Below are 21,222 nucleotides of genomic sequence, written 5' to 3' on the forward strand. Positions count from 1 at the left end.
AGAGCTCCCCCCAGTGGTGGCTACAGGCAGACAATTTTATGCTGGAAGTAGATCTGCGCGGGGGATTTGGCGCTCTGTATCATAAATGCGGAGCTGTACCCGATATAAATCTCAGCACAGAACCACAGATTTACATAAAATAGAAATAAAAGCTTTTCATATTGATGGCCACCTACCTGAGACCATGAGTGTGAATCCCCAGATTTTATCATTTACAGCTTTTATTTTTTTGCGTTGGTTTTGTCCGCACTGAAAGAAGATTGACGAGCGACTGCGGAGTAACTTTAAAAAAATAACTTTACTATAAACATAAAGAGGAGTCCACACAGGACGCAGGGATCTCTGCACTTCGGAGTCAGGGACGAGTCAAACGTTAGCAAGTTGGTGTCCAATCGTCTTAATCCTTCTATAATTAAAACTTCTGCAACTTTCTGATAATCTTTGTTTCATTTCCTCATGATTTTTAAGATTTAACCTTGCTGTCAGTGAATAAAAACATTTTTGACCCAATACCTTTCACAGCTGAAGGTTTGTTACAGTTGTATCCAGTCTAGACAATCCTCCGTGAGCTCAACACATCAGCAATACAATTCTCCCCCCTCATAATGTGTTGTTTGAGTTCAGACTGGATACAATTGTAACAAATCCTCAGCTATGAGTCGTGTTCTCCTGCTGCTGTGCGCTGCTTTTTCATGTGTCACGACATCGTATATATCTTAAAAAAACAATAAGAAATTGGCTGTAAACAAGGTTCCATTCAATGACAGCAAGCAGAACTCTTGAAAACTGTGGAATCAAAGCACTAGGTCTATTAAAAAGTTGCAGAACTTGTCATTTTCCATTGATTCGCCCTCATTATATGAAGCCCCCTTATGTTGTATCGGCAGAAATCGCAAGGGTTCCTGAAGAATATCCCATTATTTCTAATGGGGGAATCTGCCTCCGAGCGTCCCCACCTCCAGGAATAGTATGACCCAGGGTTAGTACCCCGCCGGCCTTACACCGCGCTGTCGTTCCTGGACACAGCATTGAGCAGCTCCTCTTTGTCGGCCTTGTAGCCACTTTCCTTCCATTGCTCCCGCAGTTCCTGCAGGATTCTCCCAATCTCCTTCCCCGAGGACACGCCCATACGCCGCAAGTCGTGTCCACTGACAGGGAAGCGAGGCAGTGTCCATTTTTCCATCTGTCTCAGGAGCTGCTCTTCGCCCTGGTACTTCAGCAGCTCGCACACCTTCTTCTGGGCGTCTGTCTCTCGGGACTGAAAGTAAACAGAAACGGGAAGAGAGAAATGGCGCCGGTTTAATCAATGATCACGATCAAAAAGAGAGAATATGAGTACAACTCTTTCTTCATGTGACTAAGAGACTAAAGCCCTGACATCGCAGTGCTCCCGCCCACCACTAGAGTGCACTGTCGGCTAATGTACTTCTCAGCTTTGCTGTGTAGACTGGGACAGAGTCTGCAGAGAGTTGGCCCTATTGTAATGCAGGACGGCAGCACTATACAGTATGCACATAGATCTCCCTGGTGCAGGGGCTATGCTCCATAAAGTCCTGGAGACTGCATTAGTCCTTGGACTCATTCATTGCAGCTCCCATAAAGTACACAGCCCCTGCTGCACCGTCGATACAAGAAGGAGGTGTCTCCAATATGGTGCTGTGTAGTTCCAGCACCGGAGCTATACCCCAACAGCTGATCGGTGGCGGGCATGGAGTCGCACCACCGCTGATCAACTAGTGATGGCCTATCCTGAAACTAGGAAATCACTTGGTAAAGGCTGGATGACCCCTTTTAACCCGGCGCTGCTCACATCAATCACAAAATCCTGGAACGGCTTCAGAGGTTGGCGGTCGGTGTGATCCGCCGTCAGCGTCCTACGCTCCTTCAGTAAGAATAGTGCCAGCCCCTTCTCCTCCTTGGAGATCTTCAATCGCAGGTCCAGTTTTTGGATGCCATCCGGGTGGCAGAAGAGTGCAGTCAGAAGGGTCATGGGTTTAGGAGCCAGGGGCCCGGCCTGGGAGCAGATGCGCGAGAACTCCTCCACATTTCCACCCTCCGGCAGTCCTGCGATAAAAGCAAACTGGGATTAAAACGGAACCGACCCACAGAAACGAGACCTCTCCTGACCGATATCACCTGCGGTGGGGGGGCAGTGAAACACCCACCAATGTGAGGAGCCACTCCCAGCTGGTAGATCAGTTGGATCATGTGATTGACGTGATTTCCTTCTAGGATCTTTTTAAGCTCCACCCAGATTCTTTCCCCCGAGATGCCACCCAGTCCGGGAGCGTGTTCTCGTATGGCGTCCAGAGTGGACAGACTGTGCTCTCCGGGTTTCTCGGATATCCTTCCATAAAACCTGTAAGAAATCAGTGGATAGGTGTACGTTACATCATGTCTTCCCCTCCAGAGCTGCACTCACAAATCGGCTATGCTGACAGACCCCACCCTAACCCAAGACCCAACAATGTGCCGCACTGAGCTCTGCTACATTGCAAGAGAGGAAGCTGCTGTACAATGCCTGGTGCTAACGCTACTTCTCCGACAATCACAGTGAAGAGAAGGGGCACGTGAGGTCCTACAGCTGTCCGGAAACAAGAAGACTTGTGAACACAGCTTTGGATGTGACAGGAGCAGAATACAAGATCTGAACGTATGAAACGAGTCCTCCAGGGTGAGAGCCCATCCAACTGAGCTCCTTTCTGCTCCAACCCCCACCATGTCTGGCCGGGGAAGTTTCCATTCACCTGAGGTAGCGGAGAATTCGCAGATAGTCCTCCTGGATCCGTTTGGCTGGGTCGCCCACAAATCGGATGTTCCGGTTCTTCAAATCTTCGTAACCATTGAAATAATCGTACAGCGTGCCGTCAAATCCTTAGGAAACACAAAAATCTATAACGCAAGCAAGACCTAAGCACATCCTGAGCCTCGACCGCACTTATCCTGGGGGCCACAGCTGCTGAGCGCAGGCAGGAGGACTGTCTGTTTACAGGGACGCCCTGAAGGATTGATTTGTCATGTCTGCTGTAAATGGACATCTATATAGCAGACATGACTAATCAATTCCATACACCATCCCCGCCCTGCACTATTAATTATCAGTAAACAGGAAAGAAAACGCCCCGTTCTTACCCAGAAACATGGAGTTGATGGTGAGATCTCGCCTCTCTGCATCCTGCTCCCAGTCGGTTGTAAACTCCACCTCCGCGTGGCGTCCGTCAGTCTGCAGGTCGACCCGCAGTGTCGTGACTTCAAAGTTCTGGTCATTAATCTGAGGAGGTAATGAGGGTGAGGGCTACAAACATGTGGGTGCTAAATATCCCCCAACCCCACGGTCAGGCCTGGAGTAAATGCCACCACACGTGTGGAGCACCGTTACCCCCCTCCAGGGAGGAGGACGTGAGCGCAGTGACGCCCCCCAGCACAATTATAACATGGCATCCCGGCGATTCCTCACCCTCGCCGTCACGGTGCCGTGCTTCTCTCCTTTGTTGTTAATCAGCCGAATTCCCTTCTTCAGGAAGAGATCCTTCATCTGATCGGGGGTGGCCGTGGTGGCAAAGTCCACGTCGTGCGGCTGCTTCCCCGCAAGAAGGTCCCGGACGGCGCCTCCTGCGATCCGCAACTCATAATTCTCCCGCGCAAATAAATCTGTAGCAACATGACTGAAAATTACATCACACGTATACAGTCACCTCCATCCTCCTCCTCCCCTGTATACAGTCACCTCCATCCTCCTCCCCCTCCCCTGTATACAGTCACCTCCATCCTCCTCCTCCTCCATACAGTCACCTCCATCCTCCTCCTCCTCCATACAGTCACCTCCATCATCCTCCTCCTCCCCTGTAGACAGTCACCTCCATCATCCTCCTCCCCTGTATACAGTCACCTCCATCCTTCTCCTCCCCTGTATACAGTCACCTCCATCCTCCTCCTCCTCCCCTGTATACAGTCACCTCCATCCTCCTCCTCCTCCCCTGTATACAGTCACCTCCATCCTCCTCCTCCTCCCCTGTATACAGTCACCTCCATCCTCCTCCTCCTCCCCTGTATACAGTCACCTCCATCCTCCTCCTCCTCCCCTGTATACAGTCACCTCCATCCCTCCTCCTCCCCTGTATACAGTCACCTCCATCCTCCTCCTCCCCTGTATACAGGCACCTCCATCCCTTACCTCCTCCTCCTCCCCTGTATACAGTCACCTCAATCCTCCTCCTCCTCCTCCCCTGTATACAGTCACCTCCATCCTCCTCCTCCCCTGTATACAGTCACCTCCATCCTCCTCCTCCCCTGTATACAGTCACCTCCATCCCTCCTCCTCCCCTGTATACAGTCACCTCCATCCTCCTCCTCCTCCCCTGTATACAGTCACCTCCATCCTCCTCCTCCTCCCCTGTATACAGTCACCTCCATCCTCCTCCTCCCCTGTATACAGTCACCTCCATCCTCCTCCTCCCCTGTATACAGTCACCTCCATCCTCCTCCTCCCCTGTATCCAGTCACCTCCATCCTCCTCCTCCTCCTCCCCTGTATCCAGTCACCTCCATCCTCCTCCTCCTCCTCCCCTGTATCCAGTCACCTCCATCCTCCTCCTCCTCCCCTGTATCCAGTCACCTCCATCCTCCCCTGTAATCCAGTCACCTCCATCCTCCTCCTCCTCCCCTGTATCCAGTCACCTCCATCCTCCCTGTATCCAGTCACCTCCATCCTCCCCCTCCTCCCCTGTATCCAGTCACCTCCATCCTCCTCCCCTGTATCCAGTCACCTCCATCCTCCCCCTCCTCCCCTGTATCCAGTCACCTCCATCCTCCTCCCCTGTATCCAGTCACCTCCATCCTCCTCCCCTGTATCCAGTCACCTCCATCCTCCTCCTCCTCCCCTGTATACAGTCACCTCCATCCTCCTCCTCCTCCCCTGTATACAGTCACCTCCATCCTCCTCCTCCTCCCCTGTATACAGTCACCTCCATCCTCCTCCTCCTCCCCTGTATACAGTCACCTCCATCCTCCTCCTCCTCCCCTGTATACAGTCACCTCCATCCTCCTCCTCCTCCCCTGTATACAGTCACCTCCATCCTCCTCCTCCCCTGTATACAGTCACCTCCATCCTCCTCCTCCCCTGTATCCAGTCACCTCCATCCTCCTCCTCCTCCTCCTCCCCGTATCCAGTCACCTCCATCCTCCTCCTCCTCCTCCCCTGTATCCAGTCACCTCCATCCTCCTCCTCCTCCCCTGTATCCAGTACCTCCATCCTCCCCTGTATACAGTCACCTCCATCCTCCTCCTCCTCCCCTGTATCCAGTCACCTCCATCCTCCCCTGTATCCAGTCACCTCCATCCTCCTCCTCCTCCCCTGTATCCAGTCACCTCCATCCTCCTCCCCTGTATCCAGTCACCTCCATCCTCCCCCTCCTCCCCTGTATCCAGTCACCTCCATCCTCCTCCCCTGTATCCAGTCACCTCCATCCTCCTCCCCTGTATCCCAGTCACCTCCATCCTCCTCCCCTGTATCCAGTCACCTCCATCCTCCTCCTCCTCCCCTGTATACAGTCACCTCCATCCTCCTCCTCCTCCCCTGTATACAGTCACCTCCATCCTCCTCCTCCTCCCCTGTATACAGTCACCTCCATCCTCCTCCTCCTCCCCTGTATACAGTCGCCTCCATCCTCCTCCTCCTCCCCTGTATACAGTCACCTCCATCCTCCTCCTCCTCCCCTGTATACAGTCACCTCCATCCTCCTCCTCCTCCCCTGTATACAGTCACCTCCATCCTCCTCCTCCCCTGTATACAGTCACACTCCATCCTCCTCCTCCCCTGTATACAGTCACCTCCATCCTCCTCCTCCTCCTCCCCTGTATCCAGTCACCTCCATCCTCCTCCTCCTCCTCCCCTGTATCCAGTCACCTCCATCCTCCCCTGTATCCAGTCACCTCCATCCTCCTCCTCCTCCTCCCCTGTATCCAGTCACCTCCATCCTCCCCTGTATCCAGTCACCTCCATCCTCCTCCTCCTCCTCCTCCCCTGTATCCAGTCACCTCCATCCTCCCCTGTATCCAGTCACCTCCATCCTCCCCCTCCTCCCCTGTATCCAGTCACCTCCATCCCTCCCCCTCCTCCCCTGTATCCAGTCACCTCCATCCTCCTCCCCTGTATCCAGTCACCTCCATCCTCCTCCCCTGTATCCAGTCTCCTCCTCCATCCTCCTCCTCCTCTGTATCCAGTCTCCTCCTCCATCCTCCTCCTCCTCCCCTGTATCCAGTCTCCTCCTCCATCCTCCTCCTCCTCTGTATCCAGTCTCCTCCTCCATCCTCCTCCTCCTCCCCTGTATCCAGTCTCCTCCTCCATCCTCCTCCTCCTCCTCCTCCCCTGTATCCAGTCACCTTCATCCTCCTCCCCTGTATACATGATAAAAGGTTGGATGGTTCTCCAGTTGGATGGCGTGGGTGTTAGGAGATGGTTCCCAAACCAGATACATGCAATATATAAAGACTCCTGTACTCCACTTGAGTTTCAGTGCAAAGCTTTTATTTAGTGCGGTTCCAGTCAAAAGAACGTTTTCGGCTGAAAAGCCTTCTTCAGTGTAACTGGAGAGGCATACAAAGTGTCACATTAAATATACAATAATCACAATAGGTATAGGATCAATTGTATAGTACATATAATGTCGCAAATAGGTGCGTAATAGACAAATATCATATAATATATCGAATAAATTATGTACTAAAGCAGGACGTGTCGATATGGCACATCAAGAGAGCGTTATCTGTCATCTGGGGGTCCAGCAGGATCATCATCGGAGTGGTCTGCGGTCAGTGGGTGGCTTGAGGTTGTGCGCTTGTTCCGTGGTGAGATGCTGTGGTGCTCCACCGGTTTTAAAGTTAATCAATAGGCAACAGTTGGTGGGGTTAAGGAATGAAAATGCAGAGTGTGACAGAGAGTATGCTATCAATATTCTATGAACCGTATACTTTGGAATCGAAATTGAACGTAGTGCATATTAACAGAGCTCTATAAACCGTATCCTGTGGGACAAAGATTACTTTATCAAATAGGTTAGACGGTCTAGCTAACTGCGGAGTCCGCTTAGGTATAGGTTGCACAACATATTGAAACAGGTTAGGTATAGGTTGCAAGCACCTCAATACAAATTACATGTAAAGGGACAGTTTAGTATATGCGGTTTGACATTGACAATGAAACAGTATCTTACCTATCCAAAAAGCACCCAATAACGCCTGTACTGTACATACTACCCAAAGTCCACAAACGTCTCAACAAACCCCCGGGACGCCCTATAGTCTCATCCTCTGACTCCATTCTATCTCCCCTCTCTGAGTTCCTGGAAAAGGTCCTCACACCTAAAGTCAAAACCACCAAGTCATTCCTTCTAGACACATCCACATTCTTGCATCTCATAAGGGACATCAAACAGGTTCAACCGGACTCCATTCTGGCCACCCTTGATGTAGTAAGCCTCTACACATCTATAACACATAGCAAGGGCCAAGCTGCCACTAAGAGACTACTCGAGACAACGGGCACCAAACCTGAAATCTCATCACTGTGCATGGACCTCCTCCATCTTGTGCTTACCCAAAACTACTTTTTGTTTGAAGACAATTTCTTCATTCAAAAACAAGGGACCGCAATGGGGGCACACATGGCACCCCCATACGCCAATTGTTACATGGCCACGCTAGAGGAGGACTATATCTACACGAATACAGAATTCCAACAACACGTAGTGACCTGGAAAAGATATATAGACGATGTCTTCTGTATATGGAACAGCACGATAGAGTCATTACAAGACTTCCTCACTTACTTAAATTCTATTTGGCCTGAACTTCAGTTCACCCTACACCACAGCAGCACATCAATCAATTTTCTAGACACCATAGTCTCTAAAGATCCCAATGGCGTTCTGCATACTGACCTCTACACTAAACCTACCGACCGCAATAGTCTATTACATTACTCCAGCTTCCACCCCACCAGCATGAAAAAGTCCCTCCCACGATCGCAGTTTCAAAGAATATCCCGTATAGTTGACAACATGGCAACGAAGGAAATGAGATTGGACGAAATGTCCACACGTTTCCTAAACAGGGGCTATCCCAACACTGTGATAAAAGAATGCCTACAACCCAGCCAGAAAGTCAGGGAAAAACAGGCCCAGAGGGTACCTTTCGTGCACACGTTTCACCCCTTTGCTCACAAGATCCAACACATCTTACGAAAACACTGGCACCTCCTGCATCAGGCGTACCCACACATCGAGGCATTTTCACTTCCCTTCCTACCATGCAATAGACGCCCCAAGAACCTAAAAGACATGCTTGTAAGGGCAGATGTGGGCTCCAATATCAAGATACCAAGACAACTATTACTACAAACACAACGCAATGTTCACATGTCACAAAGGGGGACAGGATCTTCCACCCTCTAACAGGACAGGGGATCCCAGTGCGGGGTTTCTTCACATGTGATTCCACCAATGTTGTTTACGTCATCAAATGCCCCTGTGGCCTGACTTATGTGGGTGAAACAACACAGACCATTAGGGACAGAATATGTCAGCATAAGTCCAACATCCGATGTGAAAACAACCACCTGCCCATTCCCGCACATTTCGCAGCCAAACGCCACACTATTGCCCAACTGCGGTTCCAGGTAGTAGAACAGGTAACAGTTCCCAGAAGGGGCGGAGATCTATCACGCCTCCTCATGAACAGGGAAGCCATGTGGATCCACCGTCTACAAACACTTGAACCCAAGGGTCTTAACTGGGATTATGAAATAGGAAGCTTTATATAACCCCCACAGTACAGTAACCGATTTCCCTCCCTCCCCAGTACAGCTCCTATTTGGGAACTGAATAGATCATATCCTTTATGGCTTATTCCCCTGGTTATCATCTAGAGGTAAATATGACAGATACTCCCCTGATGGACATCCATAGGTAAATATGACAGTATGTACGCTCAATCCTCCCAGCTCTCAGTCCCAGCGCTTCCCCGCTACCCTATTAGACAACTGACAGCAGGAACGTAACCCGGCGCATGCGCTATTGCACACAGTGGCCAGCAACAGCCGACCGCTTCAACGGCCGCACAGATGCAGCGCACGCATGCGCAATCTCCCTTGGTGAGCTCCGCACGCCATTTTGGTTTACCCGGAAGTACGTCAGCTAAGACCCCCCCCCCCTAACCACGCCGCGCGGCCGGGTTCCACATAAGGGGAACGGAGACACAACCGACACCATGGCAATCCGGAACACAATCCCGGACCGCACGCCAGATAGGGACACAGAGCCCATATTAATAGCAGCATCCCTGCCGACCACCGAGGAAACTCTATTTTTTCTCAGCTTTTGCACTTGATGCGGCCACAATCCGGGTAAGAACAGACAATGCAAAACCGCATATACTAAACTGTCCTTTTACATGTCATTTGTATTGAGGTGCTTGCAACCTATACCTAACCTGTTTCAATATGTTGTGCAACCTATACCTAAGCGGACTCCGCAGTTAGCTAGACCGTCTAACCTATTTGATAAAGTAATCTTTGTCCCACAGGATACGGTTTATAGAGCTCTGTTAATATGCACTACGTTCAATTTCGATTCCAAAGTATACGGTTCATAGAATATTGATAGCATACTCTCTGTCACACTCTGCATTTTCATTCCTTAACCCCACCAACTGTTGCCTATTGATTAACTTTAAAACCGGTGGAGCACCACAGCATCTCACCACGGAACAAGCGCACAACCTCAAGCCACCCACTGACCGCAGACCACTCCGATGATGATCCTGCTGGACCCCCAGATGACAGATAACGCTCTCTTGATGTGCCATATCGACACGTCCTGCTTTAGTACATAATTTATTCGCTATATTATATGATATTTGTCTATTACGCACCTATTTGCGACATTATATGTACTATACAATTGATCCTATACCTATTGTGATTATTGTATATTTAATGTGACACTTTGTATGCCTCTCCAGTTACACTGAAGAAGGCTTTTCAGCCGAAAACGTTCTTTTGACTGGAACCGCACTAAATAAAAGCTTTGCACTGAAACTCAAGTGGAGTACAGAAGTCTTTATATATCCCCTGTATACAGTCACCTCCATCCTCCTCCCCTGTATACAGTCACCTCCATCCTCCTCCCCTGTATACAGTCACCTCCATCCTCCTCCCCTGTATACAGTCACCTCCATCCTCCTCCCCTGTATACAGTCACCTCCATCCTCCTCCCCTGTATACAGTCACCTCCATCCTCCTCCCCTGTATACAGTCACCTCCATCCTCCTCCCCTGTATACAGTCACCTCCATCCTCCTCCCCTGTATACAGTCACCTCCATCCTCCTCCCCTGTATACAGTCACCTCCATCCTCCTCCCCTGTATACAGTCACCTCCATGCTCCTCCTCCTCCCCTGTATACAGTCACCTCCATGCTCCTCCTCCTCCCCTGTATACAGTCACCTCCATGCTCCTCCTCCTCCCCTGTATACAGTCACCTCCATCCTCCTCCTCCCCTGTATACAATCACCTCCATCCTCCTCCCCTGTATACAGTCACCTCCATCCTCCTCCCCTGTATACAGTCACCTCCATCCTCCTCCCCTGTATACAGTCACCTCCCTCCTCCTCCCCTGTATACAGTCACCTCCATGCTCCTCCTCCTCCCCTGTATACAGGTCACCTCCATGCTCCTCCTCCTCCCCTGTATACAGGTCCCTCCATCATCCTCCTCCTCCCCTGTATACAGGTCACCTCCATCCTCCTCCTCCTCCCCTGTATACAGTCACCTCCATCCTCCTCCTCCTCCCCTGTATACAGTCACCATCCATCCTCCTCCTCCTCCTCCCCTGGTATACAGTCACCTCCATCCTCCTCCTCCTCCTCCCCTGTATACAGTCACCTCCATCCTCCTCCTCCTCCTGCCTCCCCTGTATACAGTCACCTCCATCCTCCTCCTCCTCTGTATACAGTCAAACCTCCATCCTCCTCCTCCTCTGTATACAGTCACCTCCATCCTCCTCCTCCTCCTGTAGAACAGTCACCTCCATCCTCCTCCTCCTCCTCCCCTTATACAGTCAACCTCCATCCTCCTCCTCCCCTGTATACAGTCACCTCCATCCTCCTCCTCCTCCCTGTATACAGTCACCTCCATCCTCCTCCCTCCATCCTCCCTGTATACAGTCACCTCCATCCTCCTCCCTCCTCCCCTGTATACAGTCACCTCCATCCTCCTCCTCCTCCTCCTCTGTATACAGTCACCTCCATCCTCCTCCTCCTCCCCTGTATACAGTCACCTCCATCCTCCTCCTCCCCTGTATACAGTCACCTCCATCCTCCTCCTCCTCCCTGTATACAGTCACCTCCATCCTCCTCCTCCTCCCCTGTATACAGTCACCTCCATCCTCCTCCTCCCCTGTATACAGTCACCTCCATCCTCCTCCTCCTCCCCTGTATACAGTCACCTCCATCCTCCTCCTCCTCCCCTGTATACAGTCACCTCCATCCTCCTCCTCTGTATACAGTCACCTCCATCCTCCTCCTCCTCCCCTGTATACAGTCACCTCCATCCTCCTCCTCCTCCCCTTGTATACAGTCACCTCCATCCTCCTCCTCCCCTGTATACAGTCACCTCCATCCTCCTCCCCCTGTATACAGTCACCTCCATCTCCTCCCCTGTACAGGCACCTCCATCCTCCTCCCCTCCCCTGTATACAGTCACCTCCATCCTCCTCCCCTGTATACAGTCACCTCCATCCTCCTCCTCCTCCCCTGTATACAGTCACCTCCATCCTCCTCCCCTGTATACAGTCACCTCCATCCTCCTCCTCCTCCCCTGTATACAGTCACCTCCATCCTCCTCCTCCCCTGTATACAGTCACCTCCATCCTCCTCCCCTGTATACAGTCACCCTCCATCCTCCTCCTCCTCCTCCCCTGTATACAGTCACCTCCATCCTCCTCCCCTGTATACAGTCACCTCCATCCTCCTCCCCTGTATACAGTCACCTCCATCCTCCTCCTCCTCTGTATACAGTCACCTCCATCCTCCTCCCCTGTATACAGTCACCTCCATCCTCCTCCCCTGTATACAGTCACCTCCATCCTCCTCCTCCCCTGTATACAGTCACCTCCATCCTCCTCCTCCCCTGTATACAGTCACCTCCATCCTCCCTCCCCTGTATACAGTCACCTCCATCCTCCTCCTCTCCCCTGTATACAGTCACCTCCATCCTCCTCCTCCTCCTCCTCTGTATACAGTCACCTCCATCCTCCTCCTCCTCCCCTGTATACAGTCACCTCCATCCTCCTCCTCCTCCCCTGTATACAGTCACCTCCATCCTCCTCCTCCCCTGTATACAGTCACCTCCATCCTCCTCCTCCTCCCCTGTATACAGTCACCTCCATCCTCCTCCCTCCTCCCCTGTATACAGTCACCTCCATCCCTCCTCCTCCCTGTATACAGTCACCTCCCATCCTCCTCCTCCCCCTGTATACAGTCACCTCCATCCTCCTCCTCTCCCCTGTATACAGTCACCTCCATCTCCTCCTCCTCCCCTGTATACAGTCACCTCCATCCTCCTCTCCTCCCCTGTATACAGTCACCTCCATCCTCCTCCTCCTCCCCTGTATACAGTCACCTCCATCCTCCTCCTCCTCCTCCTCTGTATACAGTCCTCCATCCTCCTCCTCCCCTGTATACAGTCACCTCCATCCTCCTCCCCTGTATACAGTCACCTCCATCCTCCTCCTCCTCCCCTGTATACAGTCACCTCCATCCTCCTCCCCTGTATACAGTCACCTCCATCCTCCTCCTCCTCCCCTGTATACAGTCACCTCCATCCTCCTCCTCCTCCCCTGTATACAGTCACCTCCATCCTCCTCCCCTGTATACAGTCACCTCCATCCTCCTCCTCCTCCTCCCCTGTATACAGTCACCTCCATCCTCCTCCCCTGTATACAGTCACCTCCATCCTCCTCCCCGTATACAGTCACCTCCATCCTCCTCCTCCTCCCCTGTTACAGTCACCTCCATCCTCCTCCCTGTATACAGTCACCTCCATCCTCCTCCTCCTCCCCTGTATACAGTCACCTCCTCCTCCTCCTCCCCTGTATACAGTCACCTCCATCCTCCTCCTCCTCCCCTGTATACAGTCACCTCCATCCTCCTCCTCCTCCCCTGTATACAGTCACCTCCATCCTCCTCCTCCTCCCTTGTATACAGTCACCTCCATCCTCCTCCTCCTCCCCTGTATACAGTCACCTCCATCCTCCTCCTCCTCCCCTGTATACAGTCACCTCCATCCTACCCTCCTCTCCCCTGTCTACAGTCACCTCCATCCTCCTCCTCCTCCCCTGTATACAGTCACCTCCATCCTCCTCCTCCTCCCCTGTATACAGTCACCTCCATCCTCCTCCTCCTCCCCTGTATACAGTCACCTCCATCCTCCTCCTCCTCCCCTGTATACAGTCACCTCCATCCTCCTCCTCCCCGGTATACAGTCATCCTCCATCCTCCTCCTCCTCCTCCCCTGTATACAGTCACCTCCATCCTCCTCCTCCCCTGTATACAGTCACCTCCATCCTCCTCCTCCTCCCTGTATACAGTCACCTCCATCCTCCTCCTCCCCTGTATACAGTCACCTCCATCCTCCTCCCCCTGTATACAGTCACCTCCATCCTCTCCTCCTCCCCTGTATACAGTCACCTCCATCCTCCTCCTCCCCAGTATACAGTCACCTCCATCATCATCCTCCCTGTATACAGTCACCTCCATCCTCCTCCTCCTCCTCCTCCCCAGTATACAGTCACCTCCATCATCATCCTCCCCCCCAGTATACAGTCACCTCCATCATCATCCTCCCTGTATACAGTCACCTCCATCCTCCTCCTCCCCTGTATACAGTCACCTCCATCATCATCCTCCCTGTATACAGTCACCTCCATCATCATCCTCCCTGTATACAGTCATCTCCAGTCATCCCCTGTGCACAGTGACCTCTCTGCAGGGTCTCACCTGTCAGAGTCTTGAGGCCGTCGGTGAAGAGAGCCTTGAACTGCGGACTCTGCACCCTCATGGTGGATAGGCGGCGGCTCTGCGAGAGGAGGCGGCCGAGCATCTGTCTCCAAGAGATCTTCTCCTGAACTTTATCTAATACATCCGTGTCGGCTAAAGGACCTTTGATGACGTCGTGACCATGTGATCAGTCACATGTGTGGGAGGAGTCAGATTCCTGTTCTACTACTGGTGGAGCTAAGTGACCTTTGACGACGTCGTGACCATGTGATCAGTCACATGTGTGGGAGGAGTTACACCTTACAATGTAAACAAGTGGAGCTGCGGGGAGATGTGTGAGGTTGGTGGATCCAGAGGTAAGTGCTTCCTGTATGGAGTAATTAACTCCTGCAGTGCCTGATGGGGATGACCAGGCAGTCTATTAGACCACGCTTTTATTAGGCCCCTGCTGTCATGGTAACCCTTTGGCGATCATGTTGTGAGGAGCCCCTTCTGTCTAACCAAGCCAAAGGTTCTACTTTTGCTCTTGACGTGGCATATCAGGGGTTAAGGCGGTGACCCGCCCATCAGGATCAGTGGCGCCATTGAGCCCCGGCGCCTTGTAACGCTGTGTGGGACCCTGCAGCGCGCAGCGGCGTCTGACGGAAGGGTTAATGGTGTTACCATGAAGGCGGACGGTGACATGGCGGCCCAGTGCTTCATGCTGTGCACACAGCGGCTTGGCTCCACCCTCAGGACACTTAACTGCTCATTTGCATAAGGACCGAATGTCCTATTTCTCCAGAATGAAGCCGCAGATCGGTCTCATTACAAGAAGCTGAGCTACAAGGCCTGGTTCCTGGTGATAGACTCCCTCTAACCTGTCCCCTCCCGATACACCCCCACACGCACGCTCCTATCCTCACTAGACCTTCTTCTCTCCTCTTATCGCCTCTTCCCACAATCGCCTCCAGGATTTCTCCCGTGAATCCCCCAGACTCTGGAACTCACTACCCCAACATATCAGACTCTCACCTACAGGGAATCCTTCAAAAGAAACCTGAAAACCCACCTCTTCAGACAAGCCGACAACCCGTGACCCTGCTGCCTCTATACCGCCATGACCAGCTTCACCCGCACCTACTGTGTCCTTCTCCCATACCATGTAGATTGTAAGCCTCGCGGGCAGGGCCCTCTCTCCTTCTGCACCAGTCTAACTCGTATTGTTCATGCCTAGTGCAATTGTCTGTATCATGTATGTGCACCGCTTATCATATGTACAGCGCTATGGAATGAATGGCGCTTTAATAATAAATAATAACCCGCGTTTTTCCTTCTTGCAGCTCACTGATTTGATGGGGCAGATGGAGGAGGTCGGTGGGCGCTCTGTGCCCCCCAGCGTCAGGTGTTCTCTATCATTGTGTTCATGACGCTGCTGTTCGCATAGTGACTGAGAAACACAGAGCCCAGCGACCCCCGCACAGGACGCAGCGTCTGACGGAGCAACTTGGTCTTATTCAGCTTTACAGATGCCTCTGTAGGAAGGGAAGGGGTGACCCTATAGGGCATGGATGTCAAACTCATGGCCCTCCAGATGTTGCAAAACTACAACTCCCATCATTCCCTGATAGCTGTAGTATGCCCAGGCATGATGGGAGTTGTAGTTTTGCAACAGCTGGAGGGCCACGAGTTTGACATCCCTGCTATAGTGGGTTGTTTTAGAGATTCCCCTGCCCCTATAGGGGGTTGTTTTAGAGATTCCCCTGCCCCTATAGGGGGATAGTTTGGAGATGCCACTGCCCCTCTAGGGGGGGTTAGTTTACAGATGCCACTGCCCCTATAGGGGGGTTAGTTTACAGATGCCACTGCCCCTATAGGGGGGTTAGTTTACAGATGCCACTGCCCCTATAGGGGGTTAGTTTACAGATGCCACTGCCCCTATAGGGGGGGGGGTAGTTTAGAGATGCCCCTGCCCCTTTAGGGGGGTTAGTTTACAGATGCCACTGCCCCTATAGGGGGTTAGTTTACAGATGCCACTGCCCCTATAGGGGGGGGGGTAGTTTAGAGATGCCCCTGCCCCTTTAGGGGGGTTAGTTTAGAGATGCCCTGCCCCTATAGGGGGTTATTTTAGAGATGCCCTGCCCCTATAGGGGGTTATTTTAGAGATGCCCCTGCCCCTATAGGGGGGTAATTTAGAGATGCCCCTGCCCCTATAGGGGGTTATTTTAGAGATGCCCCTGCCCCTATAGGGGGGTAGTTTAGAGATGCACCTGTTGGATAATTGTATATGTGTCAGGGTCTCCTGTCACAGGGGGGCGCTGCAGGTGAGGTTCATGCATTGGATGTAGGTTCTTTGCAGAACAATCAGGAAAGGTAACGCTGTGGTTTATTTTTCCTGGGGGTTTCTGAATCTGACAAATCAGTGCTCCAGACTAAGAGCAAACACCTAGGAGCCAAATTACATTAAAATACGTAAAGTAAAATAAAAAACTTAGAGGAGAAGATGAGACGCAGGTGACAGTAGTGAGCCCGCTCTACATCCGGGAGAATACAGCACCACATAGCTGTTACATCCAGCGACATCTCCATTCAGACCGTCTCTCATCGTTTCCTCTTCTCCTCCGTTTGACCCAGACCGCCATGACCGATTCTTTCAGCTGTGTCTCGTCTCTGCAGAGTTTGTTACGGATGTGTGCGATTTCTCAGCTTTTCTATCAACCTCCCACATTTTCAACACAAACTCCCCATCCTGCTGTCCCTCCCAAGGCCTCGTTCACATTTCCATTTTTCACCGACGTGTGCTGTCCGCATTTTCTGCGGACAGCACACGAACCCCTTGATTTAAATCTGTCCACATTTCAGTAATCCGTGATGCGGATTAAGTAATTACTTATTAACCTGATGAAGGGGACTTTTTGAGCCCCGAAAGGCGTTGTTCTATGTATATTTGTTTGTTATGTAATTAAAGAAGATTCACCTACAGAGACCGACTTGAACCAGTGATTTTGCGCCTGATCAGAATTTCCTTCACTACTTCTTATAACAGATGGACATCCTGATATAACAATGGGGCCGCAAAAAAAAGCTGTTGAAAAACTGCGTGTATTGACTAGACAACCAGAAGAAGGATCACAGTCACCATTACCGCAGCGAAATGTCCACACCAGAGCAAGTACTGCTTCAGATTTACCAGCGCCCATTACATCCTCTGAGGGAGCTAATGAGGAGCTCACACTCAAACAAGTAACAGCCCAGGTCCTGGAAGCCATGCAGGAGATCCCTCACAGGGAAGCTAGACCTGGGGCTGCTACGCCAAGATCTCCACAATCTGCGGGAAAGAGTCCAGCATACCGACGAGCGTATATTTCGCATAGAGGATGTCACTGCCGCGGTACCGCCATCAATAACGGACTTAAACACCAAAGTGGAGCTCTAGAAACAAGAAGCTGATGACCTAGAGAACAGGCTCAGGAGACATAACATCAGAATGATTGGCTTGTGGAAGGCCGAGCGCCGGATGTGTTCATAGAAAAATGGATAAAATAACTTTTTCTTGAGGCAGAGTTTTCATCGGCCTACGCGGTAGAACGGGCACACAGAGTACCGGCAAAACCACCACCACCAGGGGCCCCACCTCGTCCCATGGTAGCTAGGTTCCTTAACTGCAAAGACAGAGATGAAATACTGGCCCTGGCTAGAAGACGACAAGAAATCAAAGTAGATGGCGCTAAAGTCTCTATATTCCCAGACTTCTCCATGGAACTGCAGAAGCAGCAAGCTACATTTATGGATGTAAAGTGACGCCTGAGAGAAGCAAGCGTCCCAAATTCCATGGGCTATCCTGCAAGACTCCGAGTGGTGGACGGCGTCAGGGCAGTCTTTTTTACCTCCCCTGGAGAAGCTTCAGAGTGGCTGAATCAACGGAGAAGATCCCCGAGATGCTGAGATTTAGCTGTATTTGAGATAATGCCATTCGCTGTAGACGACGTAATGGTCTGTATTGGCAGTATGAGGTGGCTCTACTAATCAATAGGGACGTACTGGTCTGGTTTGTTTGCTAAGATCCAGACAGCCAAATAGGTTGATTAATTAATCCAATTTTCATTATTGTTCAAGATATAGGGCTGGAACATTTTCTTTTAGTCAGTTGAATGGTTAGACTATTGCTGTGGCTGCAGCTTGTGCCAATAGTCATCCCGGTCTTACTGGCCTACAGTTTGGGAATCTAAATAATGTCGTTGTTTTGTAGTTTATATGCAGGTCTTTATATATTACTGTTGCATGCTGTTACACTCGCTGCACTGCGCTCCATGATTGACAACGCGTATCTGCCTACACAAAAAAATTCTCGATGCAAATTTTGTGTCATGTGACCAGGGAGTGGGAGTGAAGCGCTTACTATTACTTACCGCTTCGTGGTCACCCGCCGGCCCGCACCACGCTGCACGTAAGCGCGCACTATGACCCGACGCTGTGTGACGTCAGGATGTCAGTGCAGAGAAGAAGATGGAGGAGCTGTGGAGCAGTTGGTGGCGCAAGCTGGTGGCACTGGGGGACAGTTCGTGGCACTGTAGGGCAGTTGGGGGTGCAAGCTGGTGGCACTAAGGTGCAGTTGGTGGCACTGGGGGGGCAAGCTGGTGGCAGTTGCCACTAGGGGGCAAGTTGGGGGCGTTAGCTGGTGGCACTGGGGGGCAGTTGATGGCACTGGGGGCAAGCTGGTGGCAGTTGGCACTGGGGGGCAAGCTGGTGGCAGTTGGCACTGGGGGGCAAGCTGGTGGCATCTGGGGGCAGGCTGGTGGCAGTTGGCACTGGGAGTCAAGCTGGTGGCACCTGGGGTCAAGCTAGGGGACCCCTGGTGGCACTGGGAGGGCAGTTCGTAGCACTGAGGGTGCAGCTGATGGCACTGGGGGAACGTAGCTGATGGCACTGGGGGATCTGATGCACTTGGGCTGATCACACAAGGGAGAACAAAGGGTGTTGGGGTCTGATGGCAGGGGGTCTGATGAGTTTTTATAAAAGGAAAACAGTCTATTAATTCATGTTTTCTTATTAGATTACTCGATTAATCATAAAAATTTTTTCGATAGAATACTTGATTTCTAAAATAATCGTTTACTGCAGCTCTAGTCGGAATCCATGGCTGAGTTAAAAATACTTTCGTGGAATGTTAGGGGACTGGGTACTCCGCAGAAGAGATCCATGGCTTTTGCCTTTAGAAACGCTGGTCCACAAATTCTGTGTCAAGAAACGCATCTGGTCAATACCACCTCCAAGGTCCTACATAAACCTTGGGTCATCACGAGGAGTGTCCCTATTAATACATAAACAACTACATTGGGAGGTAAAAGACTCAGCTGTTGATTCGGAGGCAGATATGTCTTTGTTCACGCTCTGATTGACAATGTACAGTACACATTATTATGCATTTATAACCTTCCCCCCGGATCTAAGCAAATATTACACTTAGCGGCCACTTTTGCTGCTGCCTATCCACATTCTAGAATAATATGTATGGGAGACCTAAATATGACACTGGACCCCTCGTTAGACCGCCATATTGATACAGAGGATCTGTTGGGAGCAAGAAGTCCGTCGCGACTCAACAGATTTCTGACTGAGTTTAGATGGCTTGACCTTTGGAGAATTACACACCCCAGAGACAAGGTATATTCCTATCATAGTGGAAGCCATGATTCCCTAACCCGAATAGACTACATGCTAGGAAATGAGATAACCATGTTGAACCTATGCTCCATATCATGTTTAGCTAGAGGAATATCAGACCACTCTCCAATACTAGGCAATATAATGCGTGGAACACCCTCAGCCATGTACAGAATGAGTATACATCCGTTCTGGCTGGGCCGGCTCGGCAGACGGAACTGCACATCAGTTAAAAGAAATTTTGGCAGTCCATGCAGATGAGGCCAATACAGGGTCCCTACACAATAGTATTTGCTATATCAAAAAAGACACCAAATGCCTGGAGATGGAGCTGGAAGCTCAGTGTCATGTACTGGAACAATATGTCCAACATCTGAGATTTTAATAGAAATGCCTGGCTCCAAGCAGGTAGGAAATACCTAACCATACTCAAAGACAAGGCAGATAGGAAATTATTCTTTATGAAACAGACCACATGTGAACTAGGTAATCAGTCAGCTAAATTATTGGCCCAACCTATTCGTCATAACTCACCCTCAGGAATCCTATTGGCCAAGTACTAAACAAGAAGGATGGAATCCTCCAGACGTTTACACAATTTTACCAAGACTTGTATAGATCTAGTATTACGGCTTCGAAGCAGAGATTGCTAAATATCTGGAGGATATTCCTCCTCCCAGGCTCACTACAAGACAAAGTGCCCAATTAGACAAACCAATTAGTTTAGATGAAATAACACAAGCCATAATAGACCTTAATAATGGGAAATCACCAGGTCCTGATGGACTTCCTAAAGAAGTATATGCTAAATATGCAGAGGTAATGGTCCCACAATTACTAGCTACCCTCCATGCGGTCCTACCGGAATCATTCATGGAAGCCACTATTATAGTATGGATCCACCTAACTGCAGCTCCTATAGACCCATATAGCATTACTAAATGTAGATTATAAAATTCTAACTAGGGTTCTGGCCTCTATACTGAACCGGGTGATTCTGTCACTGGTCCACCACGACCAGACGGGATTCATGCCAGGGAAGTTCACTACTGAAAATATCAGAAGAGTTCAAGTGGTCACGCAGCTGGGATTTTCCTTGAATGAGGCCTTGGCCTCCTTAGACGCGGCCAAGGCATTTGATTCCATAGAATGGGCTTATCTATTCCAATGCCTAAAGGGATATGGTTTTGGCGCACAATGTCTCAAATGGACCACACTCTTATATAGTAACCCGATAAGCAGACTACTAATAAATGGGGAACTATCGAAAACCTACAGGTACAAGACAAGGATGCCCCCTGTCGCCACTTCTATTTGCACTAGCAATCGAGACCCTTGCAATTAAAGTGAGAAATAGCAACAATATATAACAGGGGTGAAAGTGGGAGAGAGAGAAATACGTATAGGGCTATACGCGGACAATATGATTCTTTATTTGTCATCACCCAGCGCTTCTCTTAGGGGCACAATAGGGCTGATAAATGAGTTTGGAGAGTTTCTGGGTCTAAAAATTAACTGGGGAAATCAGT

General features: G+C 50.8%; 1 protein-coding gene across 1 annotated transcript; it reads right to left on the bottom strand.

The window, feature by feature from the left end:
• Positions 1 to 279: 279 nt before the first annotated feature.
• Positions 280 to 14,196, bottom strand: TRNT1 (tRNA nucleotidyl transferase 1). Its single transcript, XM_044301021.1, has 7 exons — positions 14,051 to 14,196; positions 3,458 to 3,651; positions 3,133 to 3,271; positions 2,748 to 2,874; positions 2,166 to 2,359; positions 1,811 to 2,064; positions 280 to 1,258 (listed from the first exon to the last, which is right to left on the bottom strand). Exons 1-7 carry the CDS (start codon positions 14,151 to 14,153, stop codon positions 998 to 1,000), a joined length of 1,272 nt encoding a protein of 423 aa, XP_044156956.1. The 5' UTR covers positions 14,154 to 14,196; the 3' UTR covers positions 280 to 997.
• Between the last annotated feature and the right edge of the window lie 7,026 nt (positions 14,197 to 21,222).

This window comes from Bufo gargarizans, chromosome 7 (genome assembly GCF_014858855.1).
Source record: "Bufo gargarizans isolate SCDJY-AF-19 chromosome 7, ASM1485885v1, whole genome shotgun sequence".
Classification (NCBI taxonomy): Eukaryota; Metazoa; Chordata; class Amphibia; order Anura; family Bufonidae; genus Bufo; species Bufo gargarizans.

Excerpts from the sequence above, each read along its gene's own strand:
- TRNT1 (XM_044301021.1), bottom strand. The coding sequence starts at position 14,153 with ATGCTCGGCCGCCTCCTCTCGCAGAGCCGCCGCCTATCCACCATGAGG. Across the intron at positions 2,875-3,132 it reads CATCAACTCCATGTTTCTGG|GATTTGACGGCACGCTGTAC; the intron begins GTAAGAACGGGG and ends GTGTTTCCTAAG. Across the intron at positions 2,065-2,165 it reads GGGAGTGGCTCCTCACATTG|GACTGCCGGAGGGTGGAAAT; the intron begins GTGGGTGTTTCA and ends CTTTTATCGCAG.